The 23,515-nt window shown below is 49.3% G+C and overlaps 2 protein-coding genes across 4 annotated transcripts in view; one reads left to right on the top strand and one right to left on the bottom strand.

Moving 5' to 3' along the window:
* The window catches only part of LOC140409349 (uncharacterized), a 96,834-nt gene extending 96,646 nt beyond the window's left edge, over nt 1–188 (bottom strand). For 2 of the 3 annotated variants that reach the window (XM_072497770.1, XM_072497771.1), the window contains exon 1: nt 131–188. In XM_072497770.1, the coding sequence (XP_072353871.1) occupies nt 131–151 (21 nt within the window). In that variant the 5' untranslated portion in view covers nt 152–188. The remainder of the gene's footprint in view (nt 1–130) is intronic. The other variant, XM_072497772.1, reaches the window with a different exon arrangement.
* Nucleotides 189–491: 303 nt separating this feature from the next.
* Nucleotides 492–23,515, top strand: part of LOC140409348 (uncharacterized) — a 153,992-nt gene continuing 130,968 nt past the window's right edge. The window contains exon 1 of the mRNA XM_072497767.1: nt 492–1,582. The gene's annotated coding sequence lies outside the window, so the exon portion shown is untranslated. The remainder of the gene's footprint in view (nt 1,583–23,515) is intronic.

The following is a 23,515-nucleotide window of genomic DNA, read 5'->3' as shown; positions in this document are numbered from 1 at the left end:
CCGGGCCCAGTGGGCAAGAGGAGATTTTAAACTGAACCTCAGCGGCCGAAACGACGGGAGACCGAGGTGGGCCGAGTCGTTGGAACAATCGAATAAAGATCCCGGGTAATGAATGCGCCCCATCGCTCACCTCACTGTCCGCTCGCTCCATCCGCAGCTCCCCGGGCCGCACCGCGCATGCTCCTGCCGGCACCCGACCGCACCGCGCATGCTCCTGCCGGCACCCCACCGCACCGCGCATGCTCCCGCCGGCAGCCCACCGCACAGCGCATGCTCCCGCCGGCACACCACCGCACTGCGCATGCTCCTCCCGGCACACCACCGCACTGCGCATGCTCGTCCCGGCAGCCCTCACCGCGCATGCCCGGCCGCCGGCACGGTCGCTAAGGACGCTGCGTCGCCGCCTCGGCAGCTGCCGGCGGGAGAGGCGAGCGGGAAGCACCCCGCCCCTGTGGGCGGCACGGTTCAGACACTCACTGCAACGTGAATGGAGAGAGGGCTGATTGGGGTGCGGGGGGAGAGCTGAATCCTCCTCCTCCTGGGAAGTGGGCCGAGCAGTTGCCATACCTGGCTGTGATGCAGCCCGTTAGGATGCTTTCTATGGTGCAGCTGTAAAAGTTGGTAAGGGTTAATGTGGACATGCCGAATTTCCTTAGTTTCCTGAGGAAGAATAGGCGCTGTTGTGCTTTCTTGGTCCTAGCATCAACATGGAGAAATAAAACGCTTCAAGGACACTCTGAATTTCTCACTGAAGCGTGGCAGTGTTGACATTAATTAGCTTGCCACCAATCGTTTAAAGTAGCGACCACTTGTCCATCAAGCGCTGAGTCCCAAAGTCTGACCGAGGCGCAGCGGAGAAGGAAAGAAGAGGAAGCAAATCCTGCTCCCCCGGATCCCACTCGCTCATGGGACGTCCTGCCCCATGTGCACAAAGATCTGCGCTTCGGGAACTGGCACGTTCAGCCGCGTGGCGATCCCTGGGAGAAACCGGAGCAAGTGTCATCCTTGAATTAATAATAATCTTTGTTAGTGTCACAAGTAGGCTTACATTAACACTGAAATGAAGTTATTGTGAAAAGCCCCTAGTCACCACACTCCGGCGCCTGTTCGGGTACACCGAGGGAGAATTCAGCATATCCAATTCACCCAGCAAGCACGTCTTTTGGGACTTGTGGGAGGAAACCGGAGCACCCGGAGGAAACCCACGCAAACACTGGGAGAACGTGCAGACTCTGCACAGATAGTGACCCAAGCGGGAATTGAACCTGGGACACTGGCGTTGTGCAGCAACTGTGCTAACCACTGTGCCGCTCCCGACGATGGGGGAAACGGGGAGAAACCAATCAGCCTATCCAGCCCACTCCAACCTTCAGTGAGACAAAGATTTATCTACGCCACAGCTCCATTTTCCTGCCTGCGCTCCGAATCTCTTGATAAGCTTGCACAACATTCATCGTGAAAGCTCCAACTGACCCTTGGTGTCCATTATAGTTTCCGGAGGAGCATTTCAAATTTACATTTTCCTCCATGTGGAGAATTGCTTTCTGATATCACTCCTGAACAGTCTACCTCTCGTTTTAAGGTAATGTCCCTTTGTTCTGAAGACCCTGACAGAACAAAGAACAAAGAAATGTACAGCACAGGAACAGGCCCTTCGGCCCTCCAAGCCCGTGCCGACCATACTGCCCGACTAAACTACAATCTTCTACACTTCCTGGGTCCGTATCCTTCTATTCCCATCCTATTCATATATTTGTCAAGATGCCCCTTAAATGTCCCTATCGTCCCTGCTTCCACTACCTCCTCCGGTAGTGAGTTCCAGGCACCCACTACCCTCTGCGTAAAAAACTTGCCTCGTACATCTACTCTAAACCTTGCCCCTCTCACCTTAAACCTATGCCCCCTAGTAATTGACCCCTCTACCCTGGGGAAAAGCCTCTGACTATCCACTCTGTCTATGCCCCTCATAATTTTGTATACCTCTATCAGGTCGCCCCTCAACCTCCTTCGTTCCAGTGAGAACAAACCGAGTTTATTCAATCGCTCCTCATAGCTTATGCCCTCCATACCAGGCAACATTCTGGTAAATCTCTTCTGCACCCTCTCTAAAGCCTCCACATCCTTCTGGTAGTGTGGCGACCAGAATTGAACACTATACTCCAAGTGTGGCCTAACTAAGGTTCTATACAGCTGCAACATGACTTACCAATTCTTATACTCAATGCCCTGGCCAATGAAGGCAAGCATGCCGTATGCCTTCTTGACTACCTTCTCCACCTGTGTTGCCCCTTTCAATGACCTGTGGACCTGTACTCCTAGATCTCTTTGACTTTCAATACTCTTGAGGGTTCTACCATTCACTGTATATTCCCTACCTGCATTAGCCCTTCCAAAATGCATTACCTCACATTTGTCCGGATTAAACTCCATCTGCCATCTCTCCGCCCAAGTCTCCAGACAATCTAAATCCTGCTGTATCCTCAGACAGTCCTCATCGCTATCCGCAATTCCACCAACCTTTGTGTCGTCTGCAAACTTACTAATCAGACCAGTTACATTTTCCTCCAAATCATTTATATATACTACAAAGAGCAAAGGTCCCAGCACTGATCCCTGTGGAACACCACTGGTCACAGCCCTCCAATTAGAAAAGCATCCCTCCATTGCTACCCTCTGCCTTCTATGGCCTAGCCAGTTCTGTATCCACCTTGCCAGTTCACCCCTGATCCCGTGTGACTTCACCTTTTGTACTAGTCTACCATGAGGGACCTTGTCAAAGGCCTTACTGAAGTCCATATAGACAACATCTACTGCCCTACCTGCATCAATCATCTTAGTGACCTCCTCGAAAAACTCTATCAAGTTAGTGAGACACGACCTCCCCTTCACAAAACCATGCTGCCTCTCACTAATACGTCCATTTGCTTCCAAATGGGAGTAGATCCTGTCTCGAAGAATTCTCTCCAGTAATTTCCCTACCACTGAAGTAAGGCTCACCGGCCTGTAGTTCCCGGGATTATCCTTGCTACCCTTCTTAAACAGAGGAACAACATTGGCTATTCTCCAGTCCTCCGGGACATCCCCTGAAGACAGCGAGGATCCAAAGATTTCTGTCAAGGCCTCAGCAATTTCCTCTCCAGCCTCCTTCAGTATTCTGGGGTAGATCCCATCAGGCCCTGGGGACTTATCTACCTTAATATTTTTTAAGACACCCAACACCTCGTCTTTTTGGATGACAATGTGACCCAGGCTATCTACACCCCCTTCTCCAGACTCAACATCTACCAATTCCTTCTCTTTGGTGAATACTGATGCAAAGTATTCATTTAGTACCTCGCCCATTTCCTCTGGCTCCACACATAGATTCCCTTGCCTATCCTTCAGTGGACCAACCCTTTCCCTGGCTACCCTCTTGCTTTTTATGTACGTGTAAAAAGCCTTGGGATTTTCCTTAACCCTATTTGCCAATGACTTTTCATGACCCCTTCTAGCCCTCCTGACTCCTTGCTTAAGTTCCTTCCTACTTTCCTTATATGCCACACAGGCTTCGTCTGTTCCCAGCCTTTTAGCCCTGACAAATGCCTCCTTTTTCTTTTTGACGAGGCCAAAAAGAAGTAAATTGTTTCTCTGGAATTTAACCCTGAAAAGTGTGAGGTGATGCATTTTGGCAGGACTAACAAGGTAAGGAAATACACAGAATTTACAGTGTAGAAGAAGGCCATTTGGCCCATCAAGTCAGCATCGGCACTTGGAAAGAGCACCCTACTTAAGCCCACTCCTCCATCCTATTCCCGTAACCCAGTAACCCCGCCTAACCTTTTGGACACTAATGGGCAATTTAGCTTGGTCAATCCACCTAACCTGCACATTTTTGGACTGTGGGAGGAAACCGGAGCACCCGGAGGAAACCCACGCAGACACGGGGAGGACGTGCAGACTCCGCACAGACAGTGACCCAAGCCAGGAATTGAACCTGGGACCCTGGAACTGTGAAGCAACAGTGCTAACCACTGTGCTACCGTGCTGCCAATAATGAATGGTAGGATGCTAGGTAGTACAGAGGATCAGAAGGACCTTGGTGTGCAAGTCCATAGATCCCTGAAGACAGCAGGACAAGTAGATAAGGTGATTAAGAAGGTATATGGATACTTGCCTTCATTAGCCGAGGCATAGAATATAAGAGCAGGGAGGTTATGATGGAGCTGTGTAAAACGCTTGTTCGGCCACAGCTAAAGAACTGTGTGCAATTTTGGTCTTCACACTACAGAAAGGATGTGATGGCACTAGAGAGGTGCAGAGGAGATTCACCAGGACTTTGCCTGAGCTGGAGCATTTCAGCTATGAAGAGAGGCTGGATAGGTTGGGGTTGTTTTCCTTGGAGCAGAGAAGGCTGAGGGGGAACCTGATTGAAATGTATAACATTATGAGGGGCATAGATAGGGTGGACAGGAAGGAACTTTTCCCCTGAGTGGAGGGTCAATAACTAGGTGATTTAAGCTAAGAGGCAGGAGCCGTGAGGAATACCTTCTCCACCCCAAGGGTGATGGCAATCTGGAACTCACTACCTGAAAAGGTGGTAGGGGTGGGAACCCTCAACATTTAATCAGTATTTAGGTCAGCACTTGAAATGCCAGAGTGTACAAAGCAAAGGGCCACGTGCTGGAAAATGGCATAAGAGTAGTCAGGTGTGCGATGGAGATCACACTGTCCGCAGAATTTGGTTTAGAATAAGGACAAGTATAAGCAGCAGAAATTAATACATCAAGGATTTTAATTCAAAGTAGAATAAAACCACTTCAGCGAAAGGTCTTTCAAAAGTCACCATTAGCTGATCCCTAGGATCATTAAGCCATTCCAGACTAATGCGGGATAAGGAAGACCTTTGAATTGACAGCCCATAAATTCTTTAAATTACCTTCCTGCAATTATAACCATAAGCTAGACCGCGGGAAGGACACGACAAGATAGTAAGAAAAATACATTTACAAATTTCTTTCTTAGCTATATCAATTTTGACACTTAAGATAGACACTATTCCGAATGGTGTTATCTAAACATCTACATATCTAAGAAACTTGACACATTGAAAATAGACAGAAGTAGAAATGTGTCCAATAACTCCCTGTTCTGACCATATATCTTAGACACCTGACATTCAAGCAGACACTAAGATCATTAAATCACATATTGTTGATAAAACAACAGATCTCACCATTTGGCTATAGGAAATTAGCCAGCATCAAAAGATAAGATACAGGAAAGTCCTTCACTAAATAGTGAAAATTATGCATAAAGAGAGGAGCTGTTTTGCAGAACTGGCACTCTCTCTCCTATCAGTGTGTCAAATTTCTGTTCTCCGGCCCGCTTCGTCAAACAAAGACCATCGTGGCTTTTGTAAGTAAGTTTCTATTAAACTTCTTAGAAATGTATTAGAAATTGAAATGATATGCTTTTGGATTTTCCATGTTTAGATATATCCTTCTCTTAGAGAAGTTAGTTTGTTAGCAGATAACAAAAGACTGTTAACTGATTTATATTCTTAACAGATAAAAGAGCTGTTAACCAATTTATATTTTTAACTCTGCAATTCTGTATGTATCAATTGAGAGTATTTTATAATAAAAATACTATTATTAGAAATTAAACAGTGCAGTTTTACTCTCAAGTTTTAGATCCTAGGCAAGTTACGAGTGATGTGTCTGAACATCTTCCACGAGAAAGTAACTGAAATCCTGTTTAACTGTTTGAGACACAGAATAGTAACCTCCCCTCGTGAGAGCTATTCTGGGTCTTGACAGAGAAGCAGATTTTCCTCTTTTGATGGCTTAACCTGATATGAAAATGAAAATCGCTTACTGTCACAAGTAGGCTTCAAATGAAGTTACTGTGAAAAGCCCCTAGTCGCCTGTTAGGGGAGGCTGGTACGGGAATTGAACTGGGCTGCTGGCCTGCCTTGGTCTGCTTTCAAAGCAGCGATTTAGCCCAGTGCTAAACCAGCCCCTTAGGTTAGTAAGATAGCCCCTTTGGACCCGGAATACCTAACCCGCTCACAGATGACCAGCACCCGGCAGAATGGGCTCTTTCCATGCAGTAAAGACTCTGTGACTCTATCAAATCTTTTTAAAGGTTTAGTTTCATCAATCACATGTCCTTTCCACCTTCCAGCCAAAACCAATTCTGTGAACTGTACTCGGAGATGTGTTAAGATTTTTAAAAATATATATTTTATTGAAGATTTTTGGTCAACCTTCACAGTACATTGTGTATCCCTTACACAATAATATAACAGTATAAATAACAATGACCTGTTTTATAAACAAAGAATAAATAATATATAACAAAAACGAAAACTAAAACTAAATGGCAACTGCCTTGTCTCAGATAAACACTCTCCAAAAATATGATTTAACAGTCCAATATACAATTATTTATAGCAACGACCTATACATATTATACATATATATTAATAACCCTGAGACTCCTTCTGGTCCCTCCCCCCCCCCGCCCCCCCCCCCCCCCCCCCCCCCCGGGCTGCTGCTGCTGCCTTCTTCTTTTCCATTCCCTCTATCTTTCTGTGAGGTATTCGACGAACGGTTGCCACCGCTTGGTGAACCCTTGAGCCGATCCCCTTAGGACGAACTTAATCCGTTCCAGCTTTATAAACCCTGCCATGTCATTTATCCAGGTCTCCACCCCCGGGGGCTTGGCTTCCTTCCACATCAACAGTATCCTGCGCCGGGCTACTAGGGACGCAAAGGCCAAAACATCGGCCTCTCTCGCCTCCTGCACTCCCGGCTCTTGTGCAACCCCAAATATAGCCAACCCCCAGCTTGGTTCGACCTGGACCCCCACTACTTTCGAAAGCACCTTTGTCACCCCCACCCAGAACCCCTGTAGTGCCGGACATGACCAGAACATGTGGGTGTGATTCGCTGGGCTTCTCGAGCATCTCGCACACCTATCCTCTACCCCAAAAAATTTACTGAGCCGTGCTCCAGTCATATGCGCCCTGTGTAACACCTTAAATTGAATCAGGCTTAGCCTGGCACACGAGGACGATGAGTTTACCCTACTTAGGGCATCCGCCCACAGCCCCTCCTCAATCTCCTCCCCCAGCTCTTCTTCCCATTTCCCTTTCAGCTCATCTACCATAATCTCCCCCTCGTCCCTCATTTCCCTATATATATCTGACACCTTACCATCCCCCACCCATATCTTTGAGATCACTCTGTCCTGCACCTCATGCGTCTGGAGCTGCGGGAATTTCCTCAACTGTTACCTCACAAAAGCCCTCAGTTGCATATACCGGAATGCATTCCCTTGGGGCAACCCATATTTCTCGGTCAGCGCTCCCAGACTTGCGAACTCCCCATCCACAAACAGATCTTTCAGTTGCGTTACTCCTGCTCTTTGCCATATTCCAAATCCCCCATCCATTCTCCCCGGGGCAAACCTATGGTTATTTCTTATCGGGGACCCCACCAAGGCTCCCGTCTTTCCCCTATGCCGTCTCCACTGTCCCCAAATTTTCAAAGTCGCCACCACCACCGGGCTTGTAGTGTATTTCTTCGGTGAGAACGGCAATGGGGCCGTCACCATAGCTTGTAGGCTAGTCCCCCTACAGGACGCCCTCTCCAATCTCTTCCACGCCGCTCCCTCCTCTTCCCCCATCCACTTACTCACCATTGAGATATTGGCGGCCCAGTAGTACTCACTTAGGCTCGGTAGTGCCAGCCCCCCCCTATCCCTACTACGCTGTAAGAATCCCTTCCTCACTCTCGGGGTCTTCCCGGCCCACACAAAACTCATGATACTCTTTTTGATCCTTTTGAAAAAAGCCTTCGTGATCACCACCGGGAGGCACTGAAACACAAAGAGGAATCTCGGGAGGACTACCATTTTAACGGCCTGCACCCCCCCTGCCAGTGACAGGGATACCATGTCCCATCTCTTGAAGTCCTCCATTTGTTCCACCAATCGCGTTAAATTTAACCTAAGCAATGTACCCCAATTCTTGGCTATCTGGATCCCCAAGAGATGTGTTAAGATTAGCATGTAGTTGAGTATTTATGCTAACTGAAGGATTAAAAAATTTACATGCTAAAATCACACTAGCTGCTAAATTCTCAAAGACAGAAAATCAGTGAGAAAAAAACAGTTGCTTCAGCTCAGACTGTCTACAGATATCATTCAAGGACTATTGCTATGTTAATTTAAGATGAGGCTCTAGTCCTCAGCTCGTACACAAAAATTCAATTGATCATTATGCAGCTGCAGTGGCCATTATACACAAGGAACAATGGGAAGGGAGTTCGGTGCATCACTGGTTCGGCATATTTTTATCTTTCTTATGTCTACAAATTACTCGATAAGTAATGTGGGAAGGTGGTGGTGCAGTGGTATTGTCCCTGGACCAGTAAACCAGAGACCCAGAGTAATGCTCTTGGGATCTCGGTTCAAATCCCACCACTGCAGATGGTGAAATTTGAATTCAATAAAAGTTAAAAGTCTACTGATGTCCATGAAACCATTATCACAAAACCCATCTGGTTCACTGATAACCTTTTAGGGAAGGAAATCTTCTGTCCTTACCTGGTCTGACCTACATGTGACTCCAGACCCACAGCAATGTGATTGACTCTTAACTGCCCCCTCCAGGGCTATTGGGGATGAGCCCACGTCCCATGAACAAATTTTAAAAAGCAGAGACTAATACCAGGTGCAGTAGGAAAAGGGCAGCAGGGTAGCACACTGTCTGTGTGGAGTCTGCATATTCTCCCCGTGTCTGCGTGGGTTTCCTCCGGGTGCTCCGGTTTCCTCCCACAGTCCAAAGACGTGCAGGTTACGTGGATTGGACATTCTGAATTGCCCTTAGTGTCCAAAAAAAAAAGGTTAGGAGGGGATAGGGTGGAAGTGAGGGCTTAAGTGGGTCGGTGCAGACTCGATGGCCCGAATGGCCTCCTTCTGCACTGTATGTTCTATGTGCTTGCCGATATTATAATTAAGCCCAGAATATGATTGGTTAGTTATACTCCAATGTTATACATTATGTAATCCTAATTATTTATTGTGATGCTCTGGCCTTTGCCTCTCTGGTAGCCCCCTGTTGGGGTGGAGGGACTCGAACCACCGAAACCGGGAGGGGGTGTGGGTAAACGCCCTTGCTGATTTTCTCAGGTTGGAGAAAATAAAGTTTGCTTTAAGGGTGTCGACGGAAGGGTTCGCACGGAGATCGAAACCATTCATTGACTTCTTCCAGGACAGTTAGGTCAGCGGGGGCGGTTTGACAAGAAAAAGTGGAGGCAGGGAGGGTGGGGGTATGGGAGGGAGGGCGGGCTGCGGTTGTCGGTTATTTATTGAATTACGATGTGATCTCCTGTTTGTTATCTTTTGGTTACCTTTTTAATAATAATAATCGCTTATTGTCACGAGTCGGCTTCAATGAAGTTACTGTGAAAAGCCCCTAGTCGCCACATTCCGGCACCTGTTCGGGGAGGCTGGTACGGGAATTGAACCCGCGCTACTGGCATTGTTCTGCATTACAAGCCAGCTATTTACCCCACTGTGCTAAACTAGCCCCTGATCATGGTGGTGGTCGTGTTTGATCATGCCTTAATAAAAATATATATATTTTAAATTATTTGTTGTGAATGGGCTGGGATAATTTTGACAAATGCACATCTTTTATTGGTATGTGCTAATTTCTTCAAACCAAACTCAAAAGCATAGCTGTGTAATCCTTGGAACAGAGCTCTCTGATGTGTCACTAATTGGAGCACCGCAGTCCTTGCTATAAGCTCATGATAAAGACCTTGTTTGAACCTCCCAGAATGTTCGTCCGGTTTCTCGAGAGCGAGAGAATGAAGTACACTGTTAGCCGAATAGCTGTGTTCTCTCCCACAACGCTAACACTTTATAGATTGAAGTGTTGCGTATAGATTCAGCATGCTTTTGATCTGATATTATAACCATACAATCCACAGAATGTCAGATCTTGGATTTGTTTACGAATAAAAAAAAGTTGTGGGAGGTGAATTAATTGCAAGTCCAAACTGTGATGGATAATACTCCTCACACTACAGTGAGACAATCCCAGATCAGGAGTACCACTCAAAACTTCTCGATTCAAGATGAAGGACGACAGATCTAAGAGAACAATGCCAAATGTTTCTAAAGGACCGATGCAATTCTCCCAAAAGGAAAACCATATTATCAACCTTCGGATAGCTTTTTAAAAAAAAGTTTAGGCTAGATTATAATATCCTGGATATTATTAGAGTCCAGGCTACTCCTCAGTAATGTACTCCTTCACCAAATATATATATATTTGGAAGTTTACTAAAGAACTGAACATGCAATTCAAAGTCAGGTAGAAACAGGTAACTGAAACATGAAATAGATTCAAGGAAAAAGATAAAATACAATCATATTTCAGGTAGACAATCCAGTCTTAAATTTCAATTATTGTTCCAGTAAAAGTAGGAGGGGAGGGGGAGTGAGAGGGTGGGGAGGGGAGTGGGTGAGAAGGTGGGATGGGGAGTGGAGGGGGCGAGAAGGTGGGGTGGGGAGTGGAGGGGCGAGAAGGTGGGGTGGGGAGTGGAGGGGCGAGAAGGTGGGGTGGGGAGGGGGCGAGAAGGTGGGGTGGGGAGGGGGCGAGAAGGTGGGGTGGGGAGGGGGGCGAGAAGGTGGGGTGGGGAGGGGGCGAGAAGGTGGGGTGGGGAGGGGGTGAGAAGGTGGGGTGGGGAGGGGGCGAGAAAGTGGGGTGGGGAGGGGGCGAGAAGGTAGGGTGGGGAGGGGGTGAGAAGGTGGTAAGGGAGTTGGGGGGCAGGTAGGGGAGGTGTGGGGAGGGGGTGTGAGGGTGGGGTGGGTGGGGAGGTGAGGGGGAGGGGCATGAAGGGGGGTGGGGAGGGGGCGAGAACGGGGGGTGGAGAGGGGGCGTTTTCCTTCATTCCCAAGTGATGTGTGCAGAAAGATTCTGTCCCAGTTTGGGTGAGAATCCTCTTCATTGAGCCTCAGCAGTTAAACCTTTAACCTTGCGAGAGACGGCTGAATGAGTTCAGCTGACGTCTTCTCTCAACATTTACAGTGTTTATTTTAGGCTGTGTAGCTAATTTATGACCGATACGGGTGGTATAATAATTGTAATTAAGTTCAGCCCCTTTATGTTCCAAATTTGGTTTTGATTGCTGATCATTTCTACTGAAGAATTTTTCTTTCTTTTTGCCAAATTTAGAATACCCAATTCCTCTTTTTTTTTTCAATTAAGGGGCAATTTAGCGTGGTCAATTCACCTACCCTGCACATCTTCGGGTTGTGGGGGTGAGACCCGCGCAGACACTGGGAGAATGTGCAAACTCTACACGGACCGTGACCCAGAGCCGGGATCGAACCTGGGACCTCGGCGCCGTGAGGCCGCAGTGCCATATGTACAAAGATGATATACTATATATATATATATATATATATATATCTAAAGATGATATACTAGATATCATTAAAAGTATGAAGATAAATTAGGAGACTGAGGAACATAAAGAATAATAATCATGGGCGATTTCAACTATTCTGATATTAAATGGACAGAAAAGGTAGGTGAAGGAGATTAGGGGTAGGAGTTTTTGGTACTGATAACAGGCTAAGAAGATACACATAGGCCAGGAATAGAAACTGTCTCATCAGACCCTGGCTGGAATCGATACTGGCCATCTGCAAAAGCACCCAAGTCAAGGCATAATCTTGTTATTGCTATATGGACTTTGTGATTACTCACTCCAACATGCTATGAATATGCAACAAACTTCCAGACACAGGTGATCAACTTTGCAACAGGGCGAAGAACAGACAAAAGAAGCCGTCAGACTCCACAATGAGCTGATGGCTGGTCAAACAAAGGGAGTTTCAGAGGACAATGGGTCTCGATTGAACCACCATCGATAAGCAGGAGTATACTATCTTTCCCGTTAACCAGTTGAGGTCGAGCTAGGACAATGGGCAGTGGTGGGCGTTTACGTATGACTCAATCCTAACTTCCCAGTATAAAAGTACAGATCTTGAGCGATAACCTGGGAGTCCCCCAGGCACAACCATTGCAGGAAGAAAGGACCCTGGGCTTCGAACCAAAGAAGACATCCACATCAAGTGACCGAAGCCTGCCAGCCTTCTTTACTAAGTGTGGGTAAAACCCGAAGCTCAGCTGTGAGTCTCAGTCATATTTTCTTGAGTAATAGAATTGTGAATAAAGTTACGTTAAACCGTGAACCTGTTTTGTCCTGTGTTCATCTCGCAAATAAGGGCACCTCAGTAAAACTTTTGAGTAACTAAACTGGTTGAACGTATCAGAGGTTTTACAAATACAACAAGTTCCTGCAGTGTGTGCAGGATTCCTTTCTAACCCAGTATACAAAAAGCCCAACAAAAGAACATTGGCTATTGGATCCAGTAATCGGAAATGAACCAGAGCAGATAAAGAAGTAGAAGTTAGGGGGAGGCAGCGGCGTCGCGGTATTGTCACTGGACTAGTAATCCCAGAGACCCAGGATAATGCTCTGAGGATCCGGGTTCGAATCCCACCATGGCAGATGGTGAAATGTGAATTCAATAAAAATCTGGAATAAAAAATCTAATGATGACCATGAAACCATTGTCGTAAAAACCCACCTGGTTCCCTTTAGGGAAGGAAATCTGCCGTCCTTACTTGGTCTGGCAGAACACGTGAGTCCAGATCCAAACCAATGTGGTTGATTCTTAAAATTCCCCCTGAAATGACTGAGCAAGCTATTCAAAAATAAGCAAATTACTGCCGGTGCTGGAATCTGATCGTTCTTTCTGTGACACCCTGGCTCACTCTACCGTCATCCCAACTCCTCACCCCCTTCCCACAGCCCACTTTCCCTTACAATCGCAGACGGTGCAACATCTGTCCCTTTACCGTTCAAGGCCCCAAACGCTCCTTTCGGGTTAAGTGGTGTTTCAGTTGCATTTGCTTCAATTTAATCTATTGCATTCGCTGCTCCCAATGCTGTCTCCTCTACATTAATGCAGACTGGGTGACCGCTTTATGGAACACCTTCGCTCAGTCCACAGGTAATAAGAGGGAGATGGCAAAAATGTTTTCCTGAAGTGTTACACTAGCGAGAAAAATCAGGTAGACCAGTTAAATGATGAGATGAACAATGAGATTAGTGTATTTAACATTTTAAGAAAGGGAATATATTGAATGAATTAAACTCGGAAGAGAATAATATGCCTGTCTTGATGGATTGCGTTTTCAAATTTTTTTTTAATGTCAGGAAGAGGTGGTAAAGGCATTATCACAGACGTTTAATAATCGGTTAGAAAGAGGTGTGGTGCCAGAGGATTGGCGGACGGAGAATGTGACTCCTGTGTTTGGACCGATTTTCTCTGGAGTTTAGAAGAATGAGAGGTAATCTCATTGAAACATGCAAGACTCTGAAGGGGCTTGACAACATAGAAGCAGAGAGATTGTTTTGCTCCCTGGGGAAATCTAAAACCGGGACACAGACTCGGAATTCAAGGTTGATCATTTCGGACTGAGAGACGGAGAAATTACCTCACTCAAATAGTTGTGAATTGTTGGAATTCTCTACCCAAGGTGGTTGTGGATGCTCCATCGGTGACCGTATTTGAGGCTGGGATTGACAGATCTTTGTCCTCTCACAAAATCAAGTGATTTGGGGAAGAGGAGTTATAGCCCAAGATGATATTGAACGGTGAAGCAAGCTTGACAGGCTGCATGGTCTATTTCTGCTCCTATTTATTGCCGCCTTGTAGTTAAGAACGTGTCCAGGGAACGATAGATCAGTCATCTTAACATCAAGGGTAGGAATAACGATAGAATCATTCCTCAAATCTTTGAGACAGCTGACCATTACAATTGACATTCACAATTTGGATTTGAGAATCAAAAACACAGAATTCTCTGGCCTCGCCTGCCCGGTGACTGGAAATTCCTGCCCCGAGGTCAATGGACCTTTACATGGTCTGCTTCCCACCCGTGGCGATCAATGGACCTTTACATGGACTGCTTCCCGCCCGTGGCGATCAATGGACCTTTACATGGTCTGCTTCCTGCCCGTGGAGATCAATGGACCTTTACATGGTCTGCTTCCCGCCCGTGGCGATCAATGGACCTTTACGTGGTCTGCTTACCGCCCGTGGTGATCAATGACCGTTGCATGGTCTGCTTCCCGCCCGTGGAGATCAATGGACCTTTACATGGTCTGCTTCCCACCCGTGGCGATCAATGGACCTTTACATGGTCTGCTTCCCACCCGTGGCAATCAATGGACCTTTACATGGTCTGCTTCCTGCCCGTGGTGATCAATGGACCGTTACATGGTCTGCTTCCCGCCCGTGGCGATCAATGGACCTTTACATGGTCTGCTTCCCGCCCGTGGAGATCAATGGACCTTTACATGGACTGCTTCCCGCCCGTGGCGATCAATGGACCGTTACATGGTCTGCTTACCGCCCGTGGCGATCAATGGACCTTTACATGGTCTGATTCCTGCCCGGTGCGATCAATGGACCTTTACATGGTCTGCTTCCCGCCCGTGGAGATCAATGGATCTTTACATGGTCTGCTTCCCGCCCGTGGAGATCAATGGATCTTTACATGGTCTGCTTCCTGCCCGTGGTGAGAAATGGACCTTTACATGGTCTGCTTCCCGCCCGTGGAGATCAATGGACCTTTACATGGTCTGCTTCCTGCCCGTGGCGATCAATGGACCTTTACATGGCCTGCTTCCCGCCCGTGGCGATCAATTGACCTTTACATGGCCTGCATCCCGCCCGTGGCGATCAATGGACCTTTACATGGTCTGCTTCCTGCCCGTGGCGATCAATTGACCTTTACATGGTCTGCTTCCCGCCCGTGGAGATCAGTGGACCTTTACATGGTCTGCTTCCTGCCCGTGGCGATCAATGGACCTTTACATGGTCTGCTTCCCGCCCGTGGAGATCAATGGACCTTTACATGGTCTGCTTCCTGTCCGTGGTGATCAATGGACCTTTACATGGTCTGCTTCCTGTCCGTGGTGATCAATGGACCTTTACATGGTCTGCTTCCCGCCCGTGGAGATCAATGGACCTTTACATGGTCTGCTTCCTGTCCGTGGTGATCAATGGACCTTTACATGGTCTGCTTCCTGTCCGTGGTGATCAATGGACCTTTACATGGTCTGCTTCCTGCCTGTGGTGATCAATGGACCTTTACATGCCCTGCTTCCCACCCGTGGCGATCAATGGACCTTTACATGGTCTGCTTCCCGCCCGTGGCGATCAATGGACCGTTACATGGTCTGCTTCCCACCCGTGGTCATCAATGGACCTTTACATGGTCTGCTTCCCGCCTGTGGAGATCAATGGACCTTTACATGGTCTGCTTCCCGCCCGTGGAGATAAATGGACTTTTACATGGTCTGCTTACCGCCCGTGGAGATCAATGGACCTTTACATGGTCTGCTTCCTGCCCGTGGTGATCAATGGACCTTTACATGGTCTGCTTACCGCCCGTGGAGATCAATGGACCTTTACATGGTCTGCTTCCCGCCCGTGGCGATCAATGGACCTTTACATGGCCTGCTTCCCGCCCGTGGAGATCAATGGACCTTTACATGGTCTGCTTCCCGCCCGTGGAGATCAATGGACCTTTACATGGTCTGCTTACCGCCCGTGGCGATTAATGGACCTTTACATGGTCTGCTTCCCACCCGTGGAGATCAATGGACCTTTACATGGTCTGCTTACCGCCCGTGGCGATTAATGGACCTTTACATGGTCTGCTTCCCACCCGTGGCGATCAATGGACCTTTACATGGTCTGCTTCCCGCCCGTAGCGATCAATGGACCTTTACATAGTCTGCTTCCTGCCCGTGGAGATCAATGGACCTTTACATGGCCTGCTTCCCACCCGTGGAGATCAATGGACTTTTACATGGTCTGCTTCCCGCCCGTGGCGATCAATGGACCTTTACATGGTCTGCTTCCCGCCCGTAGCGATCAATGGACCTTTACATGGTCTGCTTCCTGCCCGTGGAGATCAATGGACCTTTACATGGTCTGCTTCCTGCCCGTGGCGATCAATGGACCTTTACATGGTCTGCTTCCTGCCCGTGGCGATCAATTGACCTTTACATGGTCTGCTTCCTGCCCGTGGCGATTAATTGACCTTTACATGGTCTGCTTCCCACCCGTGGCGATCAATGGACCTTTACATGGTCTGCTTCCCGCCCGTGGCGATCAATGGACCTTTACATGGTCTGCTTCCTGCCCGTGGCGATCAATGGACCTTTACATGGTCTGCTTCCCGCCCGTGGCGATCAATGGACCTTTACATGGTCTGCTTCCCGCCCGTGGCGATCAATGGACCTTTACATGGTCTGCTTCCCGCCCGTGGCGATCAATGGACCTTTACATGGTCTGCTTCCCGCCCGTGGCGATCAATGGACCTTTACATGGTCTGCTTCCCGCCCGTGGAGATCAATGGACCTTTACATGGTCTCTTCCCGCCCGTGGTGATCTTACGGCAGGCGGAGGAAGAATCCGGCTCACAATTTCCAAATTTATGGATGGCCCCAATTTGGGCAGATAGTCAATACTGAGGAGGACTGCAACACATTACAGGAGGACATGAATAAACTTGCAGTCTGGGCAAATAATTGACAAATGAAATTCAACAGACAAATGTGAGATAGTACATTTTGTTAGGAAGATTAGTGAGGTCAGATTAACTTTTTGATTTATTTCACTGGTTATCTCTGGCTAGGTCAGCATTTATTCGCATCACTAATTGCCCTTCAGTAGCTGAGCTACCTTGATCCGCTGCAGGCCATGTGGTGTAGGTACACCCACTGTGCTGTTAGGGAGGGAATTCAAGGATTTTGAGCCAGCAACAGTGAAGGAACGGTGATAGATTTCCAAGTCAGGGTGGTGAGTGACTTGGAGGGGAACCTCCAGGTGGTGGGGTTCCCAGGTATCTGCTGCCCTTGTCCTTCTAGATGGTAGTGGTCGTGGGTTTGGAAGGTGCTGCCTAAGGAGCCTTGGTGAGTTCCTGCAGTTCATCTTGTAGATGGGACACACAACTGCCACTGTTTGTTGGTCGTGGAGGGAGTGAATGCTGGAGTGTGGGGTGACATGCAAGTGGGTTGATTTGTCCTGGATGATGTCAAGCTTCTTGAGCTAATTCCACCTTTCCATCCATCAACTCTATCTTCCGCTATCAGTTCTAATGCATTGAATTTCCATGTCATTCGTATATTATTTCTATATTTCACCACCCCACTTCTTCTCTCAATGACACTAATGCCCAATTTCCTGTCTGGACATTCGGCCTCCACCCCATACATCTTGTTCCTTCCAAGGTCCCAATTTAATCTGAGGGCAACAGACCCCTCTCCTCCTCTCTGTTGCTTTGAGTGCTATTGGTCCAAGTCTGACTTGCATTTATATTGCATCTTTCAGACCAAGGAGATTCTTGGAGAGCTTTTGCAGCCTGTGAAGTGTTGTCACTGTTGGAGTGTTAGTGCTGAGCCACAGCTGATTCTGTCCACATGGAGAATGGGAATAGGGGAGGTGTGACAGGGGATTGAGTTATGGGTAGATGAGGGGAAGCTGGGAAAGACCGAGGTCCCGGTGCTGATTGACGCCAGAAAATTGTTTGTTTTTCTGGGTTTTTTTTAAAATTTAGAGTACCCAATTAATTTTGTCCAATTATGGGGCAATTTAGCGCGGTCAATCCACCTACCCTGCACATCTTTGGGTTGTGGGGGTGAGACCCACGCAGACATGGGGAGAATGTGCAAATTGCACACGGACAGTGACCCGGGGCCCGGATCGAACCTGGGTCCTCAGGGCCGTGAGGCAGCAGTGCTAACCACTGCACCACCATGCTGCCCAATGTTTTCATATATGGAATGATCGGTCTGGACTGTACACAGAACAATACTTTTCACTGTACCTCGATCGTGCTTTTATGATGCTTTAATTGCACCTCTGTCTCCAAAAAGTGTCTACAAACCCAGGAATATTTAAACATGACTGCAGCAGTCACAGACTAACCCAGGCTTTTAACCACTATTGCACCAACTACAAACCTCCACTGTAATCTCCCCTGCTCAGTCAGGCCTGTAAGATGCGGCCTGCGTGACGGGTGAAATTGTGTGAGTTGCATGTCAGCTGAAGGGGGCAATGGGGGGGTGAGGGGCAGTCTCTTTTTAAAAGAAAATATATTTTAAAGTTTTCAAACAAAATTTTTCCGTTTTTACAAATCAACATAAAAATAATACAATAACTGATAAATAACATTATGTAAATAATATAGTCAACTAACAAAGTGACAAAAAATAGTGCCCCCCCCCCCCCGGGTTGCTGCTGCTGTCAATCTATTTTCCCTTATCGTTCCGCGAGATAGTCAAGGAACGGTTGCCACCGCCTGGAGAACCCCTGAGCCGATCCTCTCAGCGCAAATTTCATTCGTTCCAGCTTTATGTCGTTTATCCAGGCCTCCACGCCAGGGGATTTCGCTTCCTTCCACATAAGTAGGATCCTTCGCCGGGCTATCAGGGATGCATAGGCCAGAATATCGGCCTCTTTCGCCTCCTGCACTCCCGGCTCTTCCGCTACCCCAAATATAGCTAACCCCCAGCCTGGCTTGACCCGGACCTTCACCACCTTTGAGATCACCTTTGCCACTCCCCTCCAGTACTCATCCAATGCCGGACACGACCAGAACATGTGTGTGTGGTTTGCCGGGCTTCCCAAGCACCTCCCGCACCTGTCCTCCACTCCGAAGAACCTGCTCAGTCTTGCTCCCGTCATATGTGCTCTGTGTAGAACCTTAAATTGAATCAGGCTAAGCCTGGCACATGAAGACGAGGAATTTACCCTACTTAGGGCCTCAGCCCACAGCCCCTCCTCAATCTCCTCCCCCAGCTCTTCTTCCCATTTTCCCTTCAGCTCCTCTACCAGCACCTCCCCCTCATCTCTCATCTCCTGATATATTTCGGACACTTTGCCCTCCCCGACCCATACCCTCAAAATCACTCTATCCTGGATCCCCTGTGTCGGGAGCTGCGGAAATTCCCTCACCTGTTGCCTCGTAAACGCCCTCACTTGCATATATCTGAAGATATTCCCCGGGGGCAACTCATATTTTTCCTCCAGCGCTCCCAGGCTCGCAAACGTCCCGTCTATAACCAGGTCTCCCAGTCTCCTAATTCCTGCTCGTTGCCAACTCTGGAACCCCCCGTCAATCCTTCCTGGGACAAACCTGTGGTTATTCCTGATCGGGGACCACACCGAGGCACCCGTCACCCCCTGTGTCACCTACACTGCCCCCAGATCCTCAAGGTTGCCACCGCCACTGGGTTTGTGGTATACCTTTTCGGGGAGAACGGCAGTGGCGCTGTCACCAGCGCCTTTAGGCTCGTTCCTTCACAGGACGCCATCTCCAGCCTCTTCCACGCTGCCCCCTCTCCCTCCCTCATCCACTTACAAACTATCACCACATTGGCGGCCCAGTAGTAGTCGTTCAGGCTCGGCAGCGCCAGTCCCCCTCTATCCCTACTGCGCTGCAGGAACCCCCTCTTTACCCTCGGGGTCTTCCCTGCCCACACAAAACTCATAATACTCCTGTCTATTTTTTTGAAAAAGGCCTTTGTGATCAGAATGGGGAGACACTGAAACACGAAAAGAAACCTCGGGAGGACCATCATTTTTACCGCCTGCACTCTGCCCGCCAATGAGAGCGGCAGCATATCCCACCTCTTGAAATCCTCCTCCATCTGCTCCACCAGTCGCGTCAAATTAAGTCTGTGTAGAGTTCCCCAGTTCCTAGCTACCTGGATCCCCAAGTATCGGAAGCTCCTTTCCACTCTCCTTAACGGCAGAGCGTCTATTCCTCTTCCCTGGTCCCCGGGGTGTATTACAAAAAGCTCGCTCTTCCCCTTATTTAGCCTGTATCCCGAGAAATCTCCAAACTCCCTCAATATCTGCATAACCTCTAGCATCCCCTCTACAGGGTCCGCAACATATAGCAGTAAGTCATCAGCGTAGAGTGACACTCGATGCTCCTCTCCCCCTCTAACCACCCCCCTCCATTTCTTAGAGTCCCTCAACGCTATGGCCAGTGGTTCAATTGCCAATGGGGACAGGGGACACCCCTGTCTTGTTCCCCTGTGTAGCCGAAAATACTCCGATCTTTGCCGGTTTGTGACTACACTTGCCATTGGGGCCCCATATAGGAGTCTGACCCATCTGACAAACCCCTCCCCGAACCCAAACCTCCTCAGCACCTCCCACAAATACTCCCACTCCACCCTGTCGAATGCCTTCTCCGCATCCATCACCGCCACTATCTCTGACTCCCCCTCCGCTGGGGGCGTCATCATCACCCCCAGCAGCCGTCGAACATTGACATTCAGTTGTCTCCCCTTTACAAACCCTGTCTGGTCTTCATGCACCACCCCCGGGACGCAATCCTCTATCCTTGTCACCAGCACTTTTGCCAATAGTTTGGCATCTACATTTGGAGTGAGATAGGCCTGTATGACCCGCATTGCTGCGGATCTTTATCTCGCTTCAGGATTAATGATATCGTCGCCTCCGACATTGTCGGGGGTAGTATCCCCCCTTCCCTGGCCTCGTTAAAGGTTCTCGCCAACAGCGGGGCCAACATGTCCACATAGTTCCTGTAGAATTCCACCGGAAACCCGTCTGGTCCGGGGGCCTTCCCTGCCTGCATGTTCCCCAGTCCCTTAGTCACCTCGATTGGCGCCCCCAGACCTGCCACCTCCTGCTCCTCCACCCTCGGGAACCTTAGTTGGTCCAGAAAATGTAGCATTCCCTCTTTTCCCTCCGGGGGTTGGGACTTGTATAGCCTCTCATAAAAGGTCTTAAACACCTCATTTACCTTCCCTGCTCTCTGCTCCATAGTTCCCGTTTCATCCCTAACTCCCCCAATCTCTCTCGCCGCTATCCTCTTACGAAGTTGGTGGGCCAGCAGCCGGCTCGCCTTTTCCCCATACTCATATCTCATCCCCTGTGCCTTCCTCCACTGTGCCTCTGCCTTTCCCGTGGTCAGCAGGTCAAAATCCGTCTGAAGTCTTCGCCTTTCTCTATATAGTCCTTCGTCTGGGGCCTCCGCATATCTTTTGTCCACCCTCAAAATCTCCCCCACTAATCTCTCCCTTTCTTTGCCCTCTTGTTTCTCCTTGTGGGCTCTAATGGAGATCAGCTCTCCCCTAACCACCGCCTTCAGCGCTTCCCATACTACCCCCACCTGGACCTCACCATCGTCATTGACCTCCAGGTACCTTTCAATACATCCCCGCACCCTTCCACAGACTCCCTCATCCGCCAGTAGTCCCACATCCAGTCGCCAGAGTGGGCGCTGCTCCCTCTCCTCTCCCAGTTCCAGATCCACCCATTGCGGGGCATGGTCTGAAACGGCTATGGCCGAGTACTCCGTTCCTGCCACCTTCGAGATCAGTGCCCTTCTCATAACAAAGAAGTCTATTCGGGAATATACCTTGTGGACATGGGAGAAAAAGGAGAACTCTTTGGCCAACGGCCTAGCAAACCTCCACGGATCCACTCCCCCCATTTGTTCCATAAATCCCCTAAGCACCTTGGCCGCTGCCGGCCTTCTTCCGGTCCTGGATCTAGACCGGCCTAGCCCTGGATCCAGCACAGTATTAAAGTCCCCCCCCCCCCCATTACCAGGCTTCCCACCTCCAGGTCCGGGATACGTCCCAGCATCCGCTTCATAAATCCCGCGTCATCCCAGTTCGGGGCATATACATTTACCAGCACGACCGCCTCTCCCTGCAATCTACCACTCACCATCACATATCTGCCCCCGTTATCCACCACTATATTCTTAGCCTCGAATGACACCCGTTTCCCCACCAGTATCGCCACCCCCTGTTTTTCGCGTCCAACCCTGAGTGGAATACTTGTCCCACCCATCCTTTTCTTAACCTAACCTGATCCGCCACCTTCAGATGCGTCTCCTGGAGCATGACTACGTCCGCCTTCAGTCTTTTTAAGTGCGTGAACACCCGGGCCCTCTTAATCGGCCCATTTAGGCCCCTCACATTCCACGTGATGAGCCGGATTGGGGGGCCACTTGCCCCCCCCCCCCCACCCCCGCCGACTAGCCATCCCCTTTTCTGGGCCAGCTCCCCGTCCAGGTCCCGCGCACCCACCTGTCCCCCCAGGCGGCGCTTTCCCGTCCCAGCCACCTCTTCTCTTGCCAGCTCCCCCTTGCACTCAGCAGCAGCAACCTTGTTAGTCACCCCCCCCCCCCCCCGCTAGATCCCCATCTAGCATGGTTACTCCCCCCATAATGCTTCCGAAAGTCGTCTAACTCTAGCTGACCCCGGCTTCCCCCGTTCTCTCTTTGACCCCCCTGCGTGTGGGGCTCTCTTCCTTCCTGCGCCTATCTTCCCGCCATCATCTCCATAGCGCGGGAAAAAACCCTGTGCTTTCCTATCAGCCCCGCCCCCGATGGCGCAGCTCCCTCATTCTCCATCCCCCCTCTCTGTCCCTTTTTCCACCGGCGTCCACATTTCTTCGTGTCCCCCCATCAAGGGGAGAGAAATTCCCCATCCAACGTTACTATATAATAAACTTCCCATTTCCCAATTTACATTTCTGTACCACCACCTCGTTGTTTCCCCCCCAACATCAAACTCTCATTTCTAGTCCAGTTTATCTTCTTGGATGAAGGTCCATGCCTCATCCTCCGTTTCGAAGTAGTAGTGCTTGCCCTGATGCGTGACCCACAATCGCGCCGGCTACAGCATCCCAAATTTTATTTTCTTCCTGTGAAGCACCGCCTTGGCCCGATTAAAGCTCGCCCTCCTTCTCGCCACCTCCGCGCTCCAGTCCTGATACACTCGTATCACCGCATTCTCCCACCTGCTACTCCGTACCTTCTTGGCCCAGCTCAGAACAGCCTATCTCTCCATGAAGTGGTGAAATCTCACCACTACCGCCCTTGGTATTTCACCCGCCTTTGGTCTTCTCACAAGGACCCGGTGCGCTCCTTCCACCTCCAGGGGGCCCGCTGGGGCCTCAGCTCCCATTAGCGTATGGAGCATCGTACTCACATAAGCCCCAACATCAGCTCCCTCTGCTCCTTCGGGGAGACCTAAAATCCGTAGGTTCTTCCTCCTTGAGCTGTTCTCCAGGGCTTCCAGCCTTTCTATGCACCTCTTATGTAGCGCCTCATGCGTGTCCGTTTTTACCACCAGGCCCTGTATCTCATCCTCATTTTCGGCTGCCTTTGCCTTCACTCCACGGAGCTCTATCGCCTGGACCTTTTGTGTTTCCTTCAGTCCATCGATTGCCAAAAAGCATCGGCGCCAGCCCCTCCTTCTTTAGTTCCTCCACACACCGTCGGAGGAATTCCTGCTGGTCCGGGCCCCATGTCGTCTGGGCTCCATCCGCCGCCATCTTGCTTCTCCCTTCTCTCTGCCGCTGCTCCAAAGGA

This window comes from Scyliorhinus torazame, chromosome 3, assembly GCF_047496885.1.
Source record: "Scyliorhinus torazame isolate Kashiwa2021f chromosome 3, sScyTor2.1, whole genome shotgun sequence".
Lineage (NCBI taxonomy): Eukaryota > Metazoa > Chordata > Chondrichthyes > Carcharhiniformes > Scyliorhinidae > Scyliorhinus > Scyliorhinus torazame.
This window is presented reverse-complemented; position numbering and strand designations above follow the sequence as displayed.